This window comes from Sphaerodactylus townsendi, linkage group LG02 (assembly GCF_021028975.2).
Source record: "Sphaerodactylus townsendi isolate TG3544 linkage group LG02, MPM_Stown_v2.3, whole genome shotgun sequence".
Taxonomy (NCBI): Eukaryota; Metazoa; Chordata; class Lepidosauria; order Squamata; family Sphaerodactylidae; genus Sphaerodactylus; species Sphaerodactylus townsendi.
The window spans coordinates 39057618-39073844 of record NC_059426.1 but is presented as its reverse complement, the minus strand read 5'-3'; the positions used below and the strand labels follow the sequence as shown (position 1 = coordinate 39073844).

At 66.5% G+C, this 16227-nt stretch overlaps 1 protein-coding gene across 5 annotated transcripts; it reads right to left on the bottom strand.

Annotated features, from left to right (window-relative positions):
- Nucleotides 1–2698: 2698 nt before the first annotated feature.
- NR4A2 (nuclear receptor subfamily 4 group A member 2) lies at nucleotides 2699–12982 on the bottom strand. Of its 5 annotated transcripts, none has more exons than XM_048484997.1 (8): nucleotides 12569–12982; nucleotides 10759–10885; nucleotides 9093–10135; nucleotides 7073–7202; nucleotides 6316–6479; nucleotides 4944–5146; nucleotides 4564–4742; nucleotides 2699–3382 (listed from the first exon to the last, which is right to left on the bottom strand). In XM_048484997.1, exons 3-8 carry the CDS (start codon nucleotides 10131–10133, stop codon nucleotides 3126–3128), a joined length of 1974 nt encoding a protein of 657 aa, XP_048340954.1. In that variant the 5' UTR covers nucleotides 10134–10135; nucleotides 10759–10885; nucleotides 12569–12982; the 3' UTR covers nucleotides 2699–3125. The 5 variants fall into 5 exon arrangements, with proteins under 5 accessions (XP_048340954.1, XP_048340953.1, XP_048340955.1 ...); XM_048484996.1 differs by having other exon boundaries at nucleotides 10763–10885; XM_048484998.1 differs by lacking the exon at nucleotides 12569–12982 and adding an exon at nucleotides 11234–11372 and having other exon boundaries at nucleotides 10763–10885.
- Between the last annotated feature and the right edge of the window lie 3245 nt (nucleotides 12983–16227).

The following is a 16227-nucleotide window of genomic DNA, read 5'->3' as shown; positions in this document are numbered from 1 at the left end:
GGGGGGGGGGGGGGGTGGGGGGGGGGGGGGGTGGGGGGGGGGGGGGGTGGGGGGGGGGGGGGGTGGGGGGGGGGGGGGGTGGGGGGGGGGGGGGGTGGGGGGGGGGGGGGGTGGGGGGGGGGGGGGGTGGGGGGGGGGGGGGGTGGGGGGGGGGGGGGGTGGGGGGGGGGGGGGGTGGGGGGGGGGGGGGGTGGGGGGGGGGGGGGGTGGGGGGGGGGGGGGGTGGGGGGGGGGGGGGGTGGGGGGGGGGGGGGGTGGGGGGGGGGGGGGGTGGGGGGGGGGGGGGGTGGGGGGGGGGGGGGGTGGGGGGGGGGGGGGGTGGGGGGGGGGGGGGGTGGGGGGGGGGGGGGGTGGGGGGGGGGGGGGGTGGGGGGGGGGGGGGGTGGGGGGGGGGGGGGGTGGGGGGGGGGGGGGGTGGGGGGGGGGGGGGGTGGGGGGGGGGGGGGGTGGGGGGGGGGGGGGGTGGGGGGGGGGGGGGGTGGGGGGGGGGGGGGGTGGGGGGGGGGGGGGGTGGGGGGGGGGGGGGGTGGGGGGGGGGGGGGGTGGGGGGGGGGGGGGGTGGGGGGGGGGGGGGGTGGGGGGGGGGGGGGGTGGGGGGGGGGGGGGGTGGGGGGGGGGGGGGGTGGGGGGGGGGGGGGGTGGGGGGGGGGGGGGGTGGGGGGGGGGGGGGGTGGGGGGGGGGGGGGGTGGGGGGGGGGGGGGGTGGGGGGGGGGGGGGGTGGGGGGGGGGGGGGGTGGGGGGGGGGGGGGGTGGGGGGGGGGGGGGGTGGGGGGGGGGGGGGGTGGGGGGGGGGGGGGGTGGGGGGGGGGGGGGGTGGGGGGGGGGGGGGGTGGGGGGGGGGGGGGGTGGGGGGGGGGGGGGGTGGGGGGGGGGGGGGGTGGGGGGGGGGGGGGGTGGGGGGGGGGGGGGGTGGGGGGGGGGGGGGGTGGGGGGGGGGGGGGGTGGGGGGGGGGGGGGGTGGGGGGGGGGGGGGGTGGGGGGGGGGGGGGGTGGGGGGGGGGGGGGGTGGGGGGGGGGGGGGGTGGGGGGGGGGGGGGGTGGGGGGGGGGGGGGGTGGGGGGGGGGGGGGGTGGGGGGGGGGGGGGGTGGGGGGGGGGGGGGGTGGGGGGGGGGGGGGGTGGGGGGGGGGGGGGGTGGGGGGGGGGGGGGGTGGGGGGGGGGGGGGGTGGGGGGGGGGGGGGGTGGGGGGGGGGGGGGGTGGGGGGGGGGGGGGGTGGGGGGGGGGGGGGGTGGGGGGGGGGGGGGGTGGGGGGGGGGGGGGGTGGGGGGGGGGGGGGGTGGGGGGGGGGGGGGGTGGGGGGGGGGGGGGGTGGGGGGGGGGGGGGGTGGGGGGGGGGGGGGGTGGGGGGGGGGGGGGGTGGGGGGGGGGGGGGGTGGGGGGGGGGGGGGGTGGGGGGGGGGGGGGGTGGGGGGGGGGGGGGGTGGGGGGGGGGGGGGGTGGGGGGGGGGGGGGGTGGGGGGGGGGGGGGGTGGGGGGGGGGGGGGGTGGGGGGGGGGGGGGGTGGGGGGGGGGGGGGGTGGGGGGGGGGGGGGGTGGGGGGGGGGGGGGGTGGGGGGGGGGGGGGGTGGGGGGGGGGGGGGGTGGGGGGGGGGGGGGGTGGGGGGGGGGGGGGGTGGGGGGGGGGGGGGGTGGGGGGGGGGGGGGGTGGGGGGGGGGGGGGGTGGGGGGGGGGGGGGGTGGGGGGGGGGGGGGGTGGGGGGGGGGGGGGGTGGGGGGGGGGGGGGGTGGGGGGGGGGGGGGGTGGGGGGGGGGGGGGGTGGGGGGGGGGGGGGGTGGGGGGGGGGGGGGGTGGGGGGGGGGGGGGGTGGGGGGGGGGGGGGGTGGGGGGGGGGGGGGGTGGGGGGGGGGGGGGGTGGGGGGGGGGGGGGGTGGGGGGGGGGGGGGGTGGGGGGGGGGGGGGGTGGGGGGGGGGGGGGGTGGGGGGGGGGGGGGGTGGGGGGGGGGGGGGGTGGGGGGGGGGGGGGGTGGGGGGGGGGGGGGGTGGGGGGGGGGGGGGGTGGGGGGGGGGGGGGGTGGGGGGGGGGGGGGGTGGGGGGGGGGGGGGGTGGGGGGGGGGGGGGGTGGGGGGGGGGGGGGGTGGGGGGGGGGGGGGGTGGGGGGGGGGGGGGGTGGGGGGGGGGGGGGGTGGGGGGGGGGGGGGGTGGGGGGGGGGGGGGGTGGGGGGGGGGGGGGGTGGGGGGGGGGGGGGGTGGGGGGGGGGGGGGGTGGGGGGGGGGGGGGGTGGGGGGGGGGGGGGGTGGGGGGGGGGGGGGGTGGGGGGGGGGGGGGGTGGGGGGGGGGGGGGGTGGGGGGGGGGGGGGGTGGGGGGGGGGGGGGGTGGGGGGGGGGGGGGGTGGGGGGGGGGGGGGGTGGGGGGGGGGGGGGGTGGGGGGGGGGGGGGGTGGGGGGGGGGGGGGGTGGGGGGGGGGGGGGGTGGGGGGGGGGGGGGGTGGGGGGGGGGGGGGGTGGGGGGGGGGGGGGGTGGGGGGGGGGGGGGGTGGGGGGGGGGGGGGGTGGGGGGGGGGGGGGGTGGGGGGGGGGGGGGGTGGGGGGGGGGGGGGGTGGGGGGGGGGGGGGGTGGGGGGGGGGGGGGGTGGGGGGGGGGGGGGGTGGGGGGGGGGGGGGGTGGGGGGGGGGGGGGGTGGGGGGGGGGGGGGGTGGGGGGGGGGGGGGGTGGGGGGGGAGGGGGGTGGGGGGGGGGGGGGGTGGGGGACCCCCCCCCGCCCTCCCCTCCCCCCTCCCCCCTCCTTGCCAGACCCGCTGGGCGCTCTGACCTCAAGTCCTTGGGTTTGGTCTGGTTTGGTCTGTCCGCCCAAGAGGCCAAGGACTTTAGGAGCTAGACAGAGAGGAGACTGGGAAGGCGAGAAGGAAATGCTCGGTACCATTTGGGATCAGGGTGCAATCCGAGGAACGGCCTCCGGGAGGGCCTCGACTCCCCCACCACGCCCAGTCCCGGCTCTGCAGGCCCCCGGGACCTCCTTTGTAGCAGCCCCCCTGGGCTTGCAACCTGGAGGGGGGAAGTGCGCGCGCAGTCCCCCCTGTGGGCAGCCTGCTGTCGCAAAGTCCGTCAACTGTGACTGGAAGCCAAACAGAGTCTCTGCTCCCCTCTCTTTGCTCTCCGGCCTCCCGCTCCGCGGTCCGTGGCTAGAAAGGCAACGTGTCCAGAAAGAGCTTGTCGATGATGGCGGGCGGCGGCACCAGGTCCTCCAGCTTCAGGTAGAAGATGCGCTGCAGGCCCTGCGTGCAGAGCGTGCGCAGTTCGGGCAGCTTGCCCAGCAGCTTGGACAAGTAGTTGGGCCTGTGCAGGCCGGCGTTGTTGAACGCCACGTGGTCCTTGAGGCAGTTGACGATCTTGGTCTGCAGCTCCTCCACCCGCTTGGGCTCCTTCAGGCCGTGCCGCTCTGCAAGACACGAGGCGCCCAGCCAGGGGGCGCAGGGTCAGGGGCAGAGCCAAGCAGGACCCAGGGCCTCCCACCCACACCCACAGGGCCTGGCAGGGGGCCAACGTGGACTCCTGTACTCAGCAGCTCGCGCGGGACTGGGGACACACGTGGCTGACACCATGCACACATGGCTTGAACTCGTGTGGCACAGGGGGAGCAACTGCTGCTTCCCTGAGCGGCGCAGGGGCGGTTTCACAAGAGGTGACCTGGACTGACGGTGCAGTCCTTACGGAGAAGTTTAGACTGGAGTCACTCTATCATAGGGTTGTGCTCCAAGTCTCAGATGGCTCAGAAGGGACATGAAGGCAAGGGCAGTCCTGGTGGGCAGGGGCCAGTGGCGCTAGAAAGGCCACGATTCTGGCCTGTGGCAGAACTGGATCTGTGCACAATCTGTTGGCAGTGTATTGTCGAAGGCTTTCCAGGACCAGAATCACTAGGGTGTTGTGGGTTTCCTGGGTTGTATGGCCCAAGGCCGTATACAACCTGGAAAACCCACAACAATACAACCTGGAAAACCCACAACAATCCATCAGATCCTCTGAAGATGCCAGCCACAGATGCAGGCGAAACGTCAGGAGGAATGCTGCTAGAACACGGAAACCACACAACACCCCACAACAATCTGTTGCCAGTTTAGGGCCTGGGGTTATAAAAGTCCCCTGAATGCATCACAAAGTTAACTTCTTGTGGTTAACTTCTTGGGGGAATGCTCTGTGGCCTCTGGACCTAGTTTAGAGCCTGTCAAACCCATCTTAATCTGGTCCCCATATCCCTTCCAAGCGCTGTCACTCACGCTGAATAACGCACTTTCAGTCCCTTTCCAATGCACTTTAGGCCTTGTTGGCAACCATTTCGAACAGCAAACTCCTGCTGCATAGTGTCTTCGCAGTGGATTGAAGGTGCATTATTCAGCGTGCAAAAGTGTGGTTGCACATTCTAATCCGGATTACCACCCAGGGCAAGAAAAGCGGGTCCTGCTCTCTCTCTCTCTCTCCCCTGGAGTTTAAATCCAGAATGAGCCGCTAACCCAGGGAAGTTGAGGAATCTCGTCTCCGGGGAGGGGGGGGGGGTCCCAGCGGTGTTCCCCCAGAGCCTCGCTTACAGGATATGGCGGGGGAAAGCGGGGGAGGGGGGCTTACCTGTCACCATGGCCAGGGCTGCGATGCAGGAGAAGGCGGAGATGTCGATGTTCATGTTCTGCAAGTTGGAGGAGAAGTCCACGATGGAGTCGATCCACTCGCCGAAGCCGCGGACGCACTGCAGCCGGTGCAAGACCACGCCGTTGCAGAAGATCAGCTTGCCTTCCACCGGATTGGACCTGCCGCCGGTTCGGTTCCGAGGGTGATCGGGGGAGAGGGCCGGCGGGGGAGGGGAGCAAAGCCAAGAAGCCGTGAGTGGCCGAGCCACAAAGGGGGAAGGGGGAGGGGAGGCCCTGACCAGGCAGCACCCACCCCGCGGCAGGGGAGCTACTCACAGGCTGCGCTGCGGACCTCCACCCCGGGACTGCCTGCCTGCCTACCTGTAGGCCAGCCGCAGGACGAACAGCTCCAGGAACGCCGACTCAAAGAGCAGGTCCTGGTCCTGCTTGAGGAGATCGAGGAAGCCGGGGATCTTCTCGGCCCAGCCCCGGATGATCTCCATGGAGCCGGTCAAGAGATCGTAGAACTGCTGGATGTGCTGCGTGTCGTCGCCGGTCATCTGGTAGTCCGGGTTCGCCTGGAACTGGGGACAGCGGAGGGGACCGGATGGAAGCGGGGGGGGGGGGAGGAGGACGGAGGGGAGGGGGGGAGAAACCCCCAGCCATTTAATGAGGTTCTCTAAAAGCTATGGCCCGTGAAATTGCTAACCCCCTCGCCGTGGAGAGGAGCCAGGCTTGGAGAGCAATTAAGCCTCGCTCTGGCCAGTGAGGAAATGAGATGCGCCCGGGCAATTAATTCAATTAGGAGGGGTCGCCCGATGGAAGTGCGGGGAGGGGGCGCCCACGATGGCCGCTATCCGCCGCCCGGCAAGGAGGGGAGACTCGGGACAGGGTGGGCATCGCGGAGATATGAGCATGCCGCCACCAGCCACAAGCAGCCACACGCTCGGCCAGCAAAGCCACGATTCCTTCCCGTTGCGATTCAAGCGCATTGACGCGTGTGTGTCCCTGTTTGTGTGACCTCGTGCTGACACGGGAAACGGGGCGCTCTTGGCCCGCATCTTTCCCGCCCCAATACAAATAGTCTCCAATAATGAAATACATTATAATGAAATACAATAATGAAATACAATCTGAAGGTGGGGCTCAAAGCACCGCCTCGGAACTCCAGTGCGGAAGAAACCGGAGCCACTCCGCTTTGAGGCTGGGGGCCTGACACTTCAATGCCGCAATCCAAAAGCCGCAATCCAAAGGACTATTCTGGGAGTCAGCCCTCGTTCAATAACAAGGGTTCGACTTCTAAGTAGACCTGCTTAGGCCTGCTAAGACTTGGAAACGCTGCCTGTTTCAGAGGAAATAATTTCTTAGGCACACTTAAGGAGAAACAAGTCTCTTCAGTATCGAAGGCAGAACTTAGAAGTGCATCCCAGATGTGTGTGTGTGTGTGTGTGTGTGTGTGTGTGTGTGTGTGTGTGTGTGTGTGTGTGAAAACCCCTGATCAGGTTTCCCTGCGACCCACAGCCCCTTAGCCCAGATGCCACCAGCCACTTCCAAACAGCAGCGCTTCCCGGGGGTTCCTTGAGGCCCCCTCCCCAAACCTGGCAAGCTCGTTTGAACCATGCCCTTCGCGAGAGAAAGGGCCTCGCTGGGGGCTAGCCGCCTGCTTCTCGAGATGCTGCCACACACACACCCCTGCCCGCCCGCCCACCCGCGAGGAGACCCCCTTCCCAGGTGAACATTGTCTCCAGCTTACCCTGGAATAGTCCAGGCTGGTCATAGCCGGGTTGGAGTCGACATGAGCTCGCACCAGGGCACTGATCAGACTCACCGGGGGCGACGGGGGGGAGGGCTCCTGGGGGCTCTTCGGTTTCGAGGGCAGGCGACCCCGGCGGCCTTTTAAGCTGTCCGTGCGAACCACTGCGGAAGAGAAGGGGGGGTCAGCTCGCCTGGCCCGCAGCAAAAAGCCCCAGCAGGCCTCACTCACCAGCGGTTCGGGACCCCGGGCTGCCTTCCCTCCCTTCCCTCGGCCAGGTCCGGTCCATTGCCTGGGTTTTTCCAATGCCTTCCGCGGCCTGGAAACTGAGCCCGGCCTTCCGTGAGCCTGGCCTGCTTCTAGGGTGGGACATTATCCACCCACCCCATCAATTCATATCGCAACTACTTGTTAATCGCAAGAATATTGCTCAGAATATTTGGGGGCTCCCTCTACCCGGCCTTTTCTTTCCCACAGAGGAGTGAGCCCCACCAGCTCCCAACTTCCCGGCTTAAAGACAAGGGATGCCTGCCTGCCCGCCCTCCCCACCCCCAAGCCTAGAGTGGCCTCTCCCAGCCTGGGCTGGACACCGGAAAGGCCGGCCGCTTGCAGCCCACTGAGGACTACCAAGGATTAGGGCCACCCCCGGCTCAGATGTGTCATTCCAGTTGTTGTTGGGATCTTAAAGTGGAAACCGGGCGCGCTGGGGGGGGGGGGGTCCTGCTGCATCCACGCCCTCCCCTCTTTCAGGTCGTACCTTCTTTGACCATGCCGACGGCGAGGCACTTCTGAAAGCGACAGTACTGACACCGATTCCGGCGTCGCTTATCCACGGGGCAGTTCTTGTTGGCGAGGCAAACGTACTTGGCGTTTTTCTGGACGGTGCGCTGCGGAGAGAAAGAGGGGAGGAGGGGAGAGAGAGAGACCCAGAAGAGGGTCTTCCGTGAAATCCCACTGAGTTTTTCATGCCCCTCTCCCTACCAACCGGCTGCATCGCCTGGCATATCCCCCCCCCACCCCCGCCGCCCGTTTTCCAAGGCACTTCGCAAGAGAGGGTCGGCCCGGCAGCCTCCCGTTTCATAGGCCAAGCGAAGGAGCGAGGAGACGCTCGGTAAATACAAATCCGTGGGCATTCATACTTATTTACATTCCTCGGAGACCTTCTCTCTTTTCAAATGATCCGATTATTCAATCAAGGGAGGGGGGAATAAAGCGATCACTTAATTTGACCAGGGGGGATTCTGTTCCACTTGGTTAGCTGAGCCCGTGTTCTCTGTCCTAACCAATTTCCATCCGAAGGCAAAAAGGGAGAGGAAGCGCAGGCCGATGCCCGACCCCCACCCCCCACCCCCGGCCGCCTGCGCTCGGGCTCAGCCTCACAGCGGCCCAGAAGGGCAGGCAGATCTCGGGGAGGGGGTGGCCAGGGGCAATCCAGAGGGGTGCAGTTGCGCCCCCCCCAGAAGTCCAGTCTGGCCAGCAAGTGGTTCTGCCTCCTCGCCCCTCTCCAAGGGCAGGCCACCTTTGGAGAATCCGCTGACCAAGCCGGGTGTCTTGGGGGCATGGAGAGGGGGGGCTGGATGATGCAGCCAAGGAGAGCCTTCAGGCCCAGGGCCCCAGGATCACTCCAGGAGCATTGAGAACAACATTCAGTCAAACTTGCACGTTTCAACCAGGGACCAAGCACACTGCCTCCGCTTTACATCCACCGATTTTGTCTCAAAAGTGGGGGCTATGGGGTATGACCTTCTCCTATGAGGAGGAGAAATAGATCATGTCAGAGAGATGAGGAGCGGCAGTTTTAACCGGCCTGGTCAACTGTCCATTATCAGGAGTTGATCCCCCCCCCCCCTGCAAGATCTGGGCCTAAGGGGAGAGGAGAGTCTAATCCGCCTTGGCGACGGTGGGTGACGAGAGGGTCGTAATTTATGGGGACGGCAATGCGAGGAGGAGGGTGTGATCTTGGCTCTGCCGGGGACTAATTAAACAGTGGACTTCGCGACCCCCGGGGTGCGCTCCTTCGAAACCGCTTTGAGAAGTCGGAGGAAGGGGTGTCCTAACAGGGATGGGCAGAGAGGTTGCCGCTAAGGGAGCTGTCCTCTTTAGCTGGCGCCTGTTCACACAACCCAGGCAATTCGGAATGGCATCCTAAAGCGGAGTTACCGTCTCCAAAGGCCATTGAAGACTGTAGGCTGAGAAGCCTGTCATTCTGCTTGGCACAGAGCCCTCCCAAACGCCTCTGTCCAGCGTATTGTCGAAGGCTTTCACGGCCGGATTCAACTGGTTCTGGTGGGTTTCCCGGGCTGTGTGGCCGTGGTCTGGTCGATCTTGTTCCTAACGTTTCGCCTGCACCTGTGGCTGGCATGTTGCACACAGCCCGGAAAACCCACAACAACCAGATTCTGACACAGGTCTGCTCCATGGGAATTTCTCCCATTGCATTCCTCCCATTGCTGTGGCCACCTACAAAAGAGGCCGAAAGTGAACTCTGATCCGGCACGTGCAGAAACGCCAAGCAAGATGGCTCTGAAGGAATCCACATTTAGTTTAAGGCCAGGAGCCCTATTCCGAATTAGCGAGCAGGAAAGGCCCCAGAGTAGGAGGGTAAGGAACGTACTTTGGCGCAGATTCCTCAAGAGGGGGAGGCGGAGCCCCCAGAGGAACGGCGGATTGAATGAATGAAGGGGGGGGGGGTGAGTGCCTGAACGGATGGATGGATCTAGGGCGCATGGAGAGGGAAGAGAGCCGAAGTGCGGTTTGTGCCCCTGGGAGCAGCTCACCTTGAAGAACCCTTTGCAGCCCTCGCAGGTGCGCACGCCGTAGTGCTGGCAGGCGGCGTTGTCCCCGCAGACGGCGCAGAGGCCCTCGTTGGACGGCGAGCCCCGCGAGGGCGGCGAGGGCACCTGGGCGTCCAGCAGCTGCGAGGCGTGCCCGATCTGCAGGCCCGGGAAGCCCACGGCGGCGGCGGCAGCGGCGGCTGCGGCGGCGGCGGCGGCCTGCTTGCGGATGGGGTTGGGCAGGGCGAAGGGCTGGCCGTCGTGCGGGGGGTGGTGGTGGTGGTGATGGTGGTGCCCGTGGCCCGGCGGCTCCCCGTTGAGCGGCAGGCCGTGCAGGGGCCCATCGAAGCGCATCTGGCAGCTGCCCACCGGCGTGCCGGGCGGCGACTGCTTGAAGGAGAAGAGCGAGAGGCGCGGCACGGCGGCCGGTCCGCCCTTGGGGACCCCTCGGCCGCCCCCGCCGCCAGGCCCGGCGGCCCCGCCGTAGCCCCCCTGGTGGGGGTGATGATGGTGATGGTGGTGGTGGTGGAAGCCGTGCAGGGGTCCGGCCTCGTCCCAGACGCTCTGGCTCGGCCCGAAACCGGCGGTGGGGGCGGGCGGCGAGGCGCAAGGCTTGTAGTAGACGGCCAGCTCGTCGGGGGCCGGGGGCGCGGAGGAGGCGGCCGTGCCGGGGGGCGGCGGCTGCTGGTAGCCGTGGCCGTGCAGGGGCAGGTCCTCGACCTTGATGGAGGGCGCGGGGGGCGGCGGCGGCGGGGGCGGCGGGGGCTGCGCGGGCATCTGGTAGAGGCAGGGCGGCTTGACGTCGTAGCCGGCGGCGGCGGCTGCGGCGGCGCCGTAGCTGTCCATGAAGGTGCTGAAGCTGGGCAGCGAGGTGGTGGCCGAGATCTCGGTGTTGGTGAGGTCCATGCTGAACTTGACGAACTCGGGCGTCAGGAAATCGGAGCTGTACTCGCCGGCGGCCGTCGAGTGGTGGTAGGCGTAGCTCTGCGTGGCCGGGCTGGCTCCTTGCGGCGAGGACCCGTACTGAGCCTGGACGCAGGGCATGGCTGCAAGCGACAGGCGGCACAACGACAGCATGGCTCAGAGCCCGCGCCTCCAGACGGCCCCGAGACCTCCCCTGCCCTCGGGGAGTGGGGTAGGCAATGCGAGGTAGCAGGAAGGGGAGCAGATGCGGGGAGGGGGTGCGAGGCAGGCGTGGAGAGGGAAGGGAGCGTGGCGAAGAGCAGCAGCAGTCTGGGGCAGCCGGAACGCAGGCCCTAGGGTGGGCATGGAAAGCGGGCCAATAGGGAGGGAGCTGGCTGGCTGGAGACCCCAAGAGGGTCTGAAGGGAGGCAGCAGGAGCTGGGTGTAAAGACAGGCGGAGGGAGGGCATCTAGCGGGAGGCGAGGAGGGGGGCAGAGAGTCGGCTGCAGAAAGGCAGGGGGGTGCGGGGCAGCGTGGGAGAGGGGTGGCCGCCCCGACAGGAACCAGGCGGGTCTGAAGGATGCGAGCGCTGGGGCTGAGCATCCTCCTCCTCCCCCCTTCGGAGAGTCGCTCCCCCTCGAAGGTCTGCACCAGCCCCCTGAAACGTCTCTGCAAGCCTCTCCCTGCCCCAGCCACCCAGCCTGGGCCGCCAGTCTCTGCCAGCTGCCGCCCGCGGCCCGGGGAAGGCGCCCCCGGTTCTACTCACCCACCTTCAGCCGCGTGAGAGGCGTTTTCGGGGGGAGTAAAGGCGGACAGCGTCGGGGTTCGGCGGACGGACCGGCGGCCGAGACTTTAGCAAGGCGGGGCGGACTCCAGGCTGCCCGGGCAGGTCTCTGAAACACAGGCGAGGACAGAAGAGAGAGGCCAAGCGGCGGGTGAGACTGGCAGCCCAGCGGAGCGGAGCCCAGCCGAGCTGCGGCGGCCCAGATCCGGGCCCAGCAGGTGGCACGCAGCTGTCGGGAGTTGGGACCGTCCCCGCCCGGAATGATTGGGCTGCGGACGGAGGCAGCTCCGTGTGACTTTTGCCCTGACAACCAACCACCCTCTCTTCATTCTGCTGCTTGCAGTGCGAGAAGCCTGTGGTTTTAGTCCCACCTCGCCTACACGCACACGCTCAAGCAGGCTGCCCTCCTAAGAGCATTTTCCTGGGAGTAAGCCCCACTGAACAGACCGAGACTCACTTCTGAGTAGACCTAGGCAGGATTACACCCAAACACGCGCCTGCTCAGCCGTGCAATCTGACTTGGAAATGCAGAGGCGCGCAGGGTTTAGGATCAGGAAGTCGGCTGATTGAGGGGATCCTTTTTTTTTAAGAAGAAGAGACCGGCTCAGGTTTTCTCCCGCATCCCCTTCTCCTAGAAGAGCCCCTGGACAGTCGCACCCGCCGCAGGTGCCGGCTCTGAAAAGGGCATGTCTGAATAAAGCGAGTTTGTTGCACGGTGCGAACGAAGGAGGCAAGTCAAGGCCCAGGGAGGGTGTGTTGCCGCGGCTGCTTCTTGCCTGGGCAAAGGGGTGCCAAGCGATGCACGTCGGAAAGTGGCGCCTCCGGACTAGATCTGAAAGGGCAACGTCCTCCCCCCCTCCCCGACTTTTCCGGGTCGTCCTGCCAACTGAGTCCAGCGACGCTTACCGAGAGACCCCCCTCCTTCCCTCGCTTCCTGCGGGCAGCCTCTCAACAAGCCAAGCCTGGGAAGTTTCAAACTTTCCCAAACTTTCTGCCAAGTCTTCCCTCTCCCCCACCCCCCGCCCGCCCGGAGTCGCGCCTCTTTTACGTCCGCTCCAGAGACCTTCTGAATCCGAATTCCCTTCACCAGGCTCGTCGTCAGCAGGCAGCTTCGACTTCAAACAGATCTCTCCCCTCCCCCACCTTCCGGGCGAAGGATTAGACAATTCGCAAGAACGGAAATTTCCTTCTCTCAACCCCCCCCCCCCCGCCTCAATATGTCTTTTCTTCATCGCACACGCATTCAGCACCCCAGTCTTGGGTAGCAGCCAGAGCAAATTGGGGGGGGGGAGGGGCAAAGGACTCTGATCGCCAGCAAAACGCCGGTCGTCCCCGTCCCCACTAGCACGGGTGTGAAAATGGCAGAGCTCAAAGTGGCAACCACCCAATAAGTTATCTCTCCCCCCCCCTCTGGTCCGATACCTCTCCCCACACCAGTTAAGGCGTCATGTCTGCTCAGAAGCAAATGTCTCGGAGTTCAGTGGGACCCTCTCATCTGTTCCAAGTCTGGCAACCAGGATCGGAGGAGGGGGGGGGGTCCAAAGAGGACGTTCCTCCCCCTGCGTGCCCCATCAACCTCTTAGGAAAGAAACTGTGGGGTAGGAAGAACCCCAGAGCTGAGAAGAGGGCTCTTTCGAGGAAGTCTCCCCCTCCCCCAACACAGCGCACGTTCGACTCGGAGGAGCCCCCCCTCCCCCCTTAGAGTCCTTGGGGGGGTCCAGCAGAGACTTCAGGTTCGGAGCCTCCAAGAGGAAACCCGCAGCCCCCCAACGTGGCGGCGCCCCCCACTTACTTGGGAGCGGGGTCCGTCTCATTCATTCATTCAACTGTTGGCTGCAGCGGCGGTGGCGGGGACGGGCGAGGAGACCGGCCGAGAGAGCCCCGGCACAGGCGGCAGCTGCTTGCCCGCCGGTGGGCAGGCGAGCGGGCGGGCGGGCTGGCGGGCGGGCTGGCTCTTGGCAGGCGGGCACAGGCTGCGCGGGGTGCTGGGCGGTGGGAGCGCAGCGCCAGGCGTCTGGCGGACGGACTGGCCCTTGGGCGCAATGTGCCTTTGTTTATGTGGGCTCGGCGGTGCTCCGCCAAGATGCGCCTCCAGCCGGCGAGCGTCAGTGCGCGTCAGTGTGCCGCCCGCCCAATCAGCCAGGCAAGGGGCTGGCTCGCCCGGCTCCGTTGGCCAGCGCTCGCCCGGGCACCCTTCCGACGTGACATCACCCGCCGCCGGGACGCTTGCGAGGGGGCAGGACAGGCGGGAGCGCGCGCGCCCGCCCCTCGGCGCGGCGCCCTCCTCTGTCTACCCCCTCCCCCCGCCGGCATCCTGGGACACCCCCCCCGCCGGGAAACAAAGGACACCCCCTCCGCCGCGCCGGGCCTTTCCCCGCCCCCTCCCGGCACACGAGGAGCCCAGAAGCGCCCTAGCCTGGCCCAGCTCTCGCCGCGCGGGAAAGGTGCGCTCCTCAGCCAGGTACGTGTCCGTATCTAATCTCGCTTCTCTTCTCTGCCGCCCCCTTCCCCCCGGCCCAATCTGGATGGAGACTCCGGACTCCCTCCCGGGTAAGCACCACCTCGATCCGGATCCGCTCCTCTGGTTTCTTAGAAGCAGGTACTTTACACAGGTGACTGACGCACCCGGGCCCTGGCTGGCTGCTACAGCCCGGGCAACAGGTTGCGCAATGCCCGATCCGATTTACGTCTGCCGGCGGTCGAAAAGCGGTTCCTAGAAGGCACCGTTTGTGCAGGGAGAACGGATCGGGGCGGGGAGGTGGGGGGATGTCCCGCCAGTCTTATGGGAAAGTTCCTACATGCGGGACATTCAGCTCTTGCGAGGCGTGGGGATCCGGCTAGGTGCAAATGACTCGACTTGGGATTCAGTCTCTGAAGAAAGTGTTGCTTGCAAACAGGTGTCCCAGGTATTCAGGTGCGTAAGGAATAGGGAGAAGCGCTGGCCCAGGAGCAGTGCCGCCCCACACAACGTCTGCTTCAACCGAATTAAGCGCGTATCAGATTGGCATGAGTTGAACTGGATCGCTTCTGCCCCTCCACACGAGCCTCAAGGGGGCGTCGCAGTTGGGGGTTGGGGGAAGAGCGCCTGGAAGGGGGCTTGGGGAGCGGACTTGCGCTTCCTTAGCCGGGGTCAGTGCAGGCCAGAGCAAAAGTCCAATCCTGTGCCCAGATCCAGGGCAGGTTTTAGTGTGGAGTCTCTCTGCATACGATCGCACTGTTCAGGATGCTCCCCACCTGCCCCGCTTCCACCCCCCTCGCGCTCTCCTTCTTCAGCATCCCAGATGAAGCAAGACCCCGCCCCCCGCGCCGCCGCCGCCACCCAACCCGCAATCCCACTATAAGGGGTAGCGTGTGAAGGGAAAAGAGACCCCACGCCTTCACCCACCCTCCACCGGACCAGCTTCCGGGTAACCTGATCCTCTACCTGCTTATTTCGAAGTCGGCAAGTCCCAACCCAGTTGAAGTCCCCCCCCCCCAAAAAAAAAAAAAAAAGTGCGAGCGGGGCAAAGCGCAGTCCCCGACCCCCTTTGCAGACCTGGCCATACTTCGGAGCAGGAGCGCTCCGGGAGGGCAACAGTGCAAAAGCCTCTTGGGCAACCCCCAGGGGGAGGCGGGGATCCCGACCCACCCGTGGCGGGACTCCCTTCCCTCGGACGCCGCTCCTGGACGCGCTATTTTTAGGAGTCCTGTAAATAGCCCGCGGCGGAGGCGGGGGAGAGAACCCACGGCTGGCCGGGCGAGGAGCTGGAGGGGCGGGGCGGGACCGCAAGCTCATTTGCATGGGCGCCGCCGCGTCATGGGCCAGAGCGCGCGACAGGGAAAAAGTGAGAGTCCGGAGGGGCGGGGCCGGGGGAGGGCGGGGCCGGCGCGTGACGCAAGGGGACGCCGCCATTGACGCAACCAGGACCCGGGACGCGCCAAAAATAGGAGCGGCGCACCGGCCCGGCGGTGGCGGCTGCTCTATTGCGCGGCAGGGCGAGGGCGCGCAGCCTGGCGGTGGGCGGAGCTATTTTGAGGCTCTCTGGCTCGGAAACTCGGAAATAGCAGCCCCCGGGAGGTTATTTTCCACGCTTGCAGGCGGAACTTGTGGGCAGCAGAAGGGGCTCGCTGGAGGCCGGCCGGCGCTCGGGTCTGCGTTGCCCCTTTGGACTGAAGGGCGTCGCTGGAGCCAGCCAGGGGGCTCTCCCCGTCCCAGCACTCGAAATGACGATCACTGTTTATATTTGGATGGCGTGGGGCTATTATAGCAGGGGTGAGGGGGTCTTCGGTGCAAGAGGGTTGTAAGAGTGGGTTCACCCACTTCCTCCCACCTGCCTTTTTCGCCTCGCCTTTGTTGCACGGAGAAGAAGGCATCAGATCTGGAGCGACATCCATTGATCCACCCGAATGGTTGGGTCAAGGGCGCTGGCCCAGTTCCCCCCTTAGCTGTGCCGCTGCATTGGACGGACTCTCATTCTCCATGCTGGCGGCACTCGACTCGACCCCTTCAGGCTGCAAATACGCCAAACACAGTGGAAAGACTCTGAGCTGCCCGCCTTCGTTTGCTTCGATGCCCAGGGTTAAATGCAAAAATATCTTGGACAATACTGGAGCAACCCCCATTTGTTTAAACGTTGCATTTTGGAAGCAGAATTATATGGAATTTTGGCTGCTCACCCCCTTTACAAAACTCCCTGTTTAGAATTTCATCTTTGACCTCTCCATCAAGGGTGATCTCTTATTCCCCAAATGCAAAGAGAAGTTTTTACAGAGGTGGTGAGTTTTTTTTTAATAGTCCTGCTTCAGGTGCAATGGGCAACTGGCATCACAGGAAATGGAAACACAGGACGGATTCTCAGCCCCCCAAAAACTGGCCCTTTCCTCGAAGCCCTAGTGAAATTGGCCTCTTTGCAAACCATCAGTCACTGCATTTTTGAGATCCTGGCGGTAGGGGGCTCGGCTTTACAATCAATATAAGAAAACGCTTGGAAATGGCCTGACAAAATCCGAGCCAGTGGAGGTGCTTAATCATACTTGGGTAACTCTCTCAGCTCATTTCCTACAAAATATAATGTAATTCTAGATAGATTCACACCCTTGACATTCATGGAACTCAACAGCTTGAGAACGGCGTCAATCTATTTAGGATGGCACTGATAAATATACACACAGTGTGTAGTTTCCTGAAGACAGCTAAGCTTTACAGTTTACTTTATACTATCACATTTCAGTATATACACTCAAACCACTGAAATGGCCTCTAGGTTAGTCACGGCAGCAGTGAAAATGCTTGCAAAAATGGTATATAAAGTTAAAGGGTGAGTTCTTTGTGACTGTTGCTTAGAAATGGTACCTTGTGAGACCTTTTATCAATACAAAAATACATTTTGAAACATCAGGGTTAATTATTAGCCTATTCCGTTGTTGTTAGTACAAGTTACTATTTTAGGTTTGTGTTTTCTTAATCCTAGT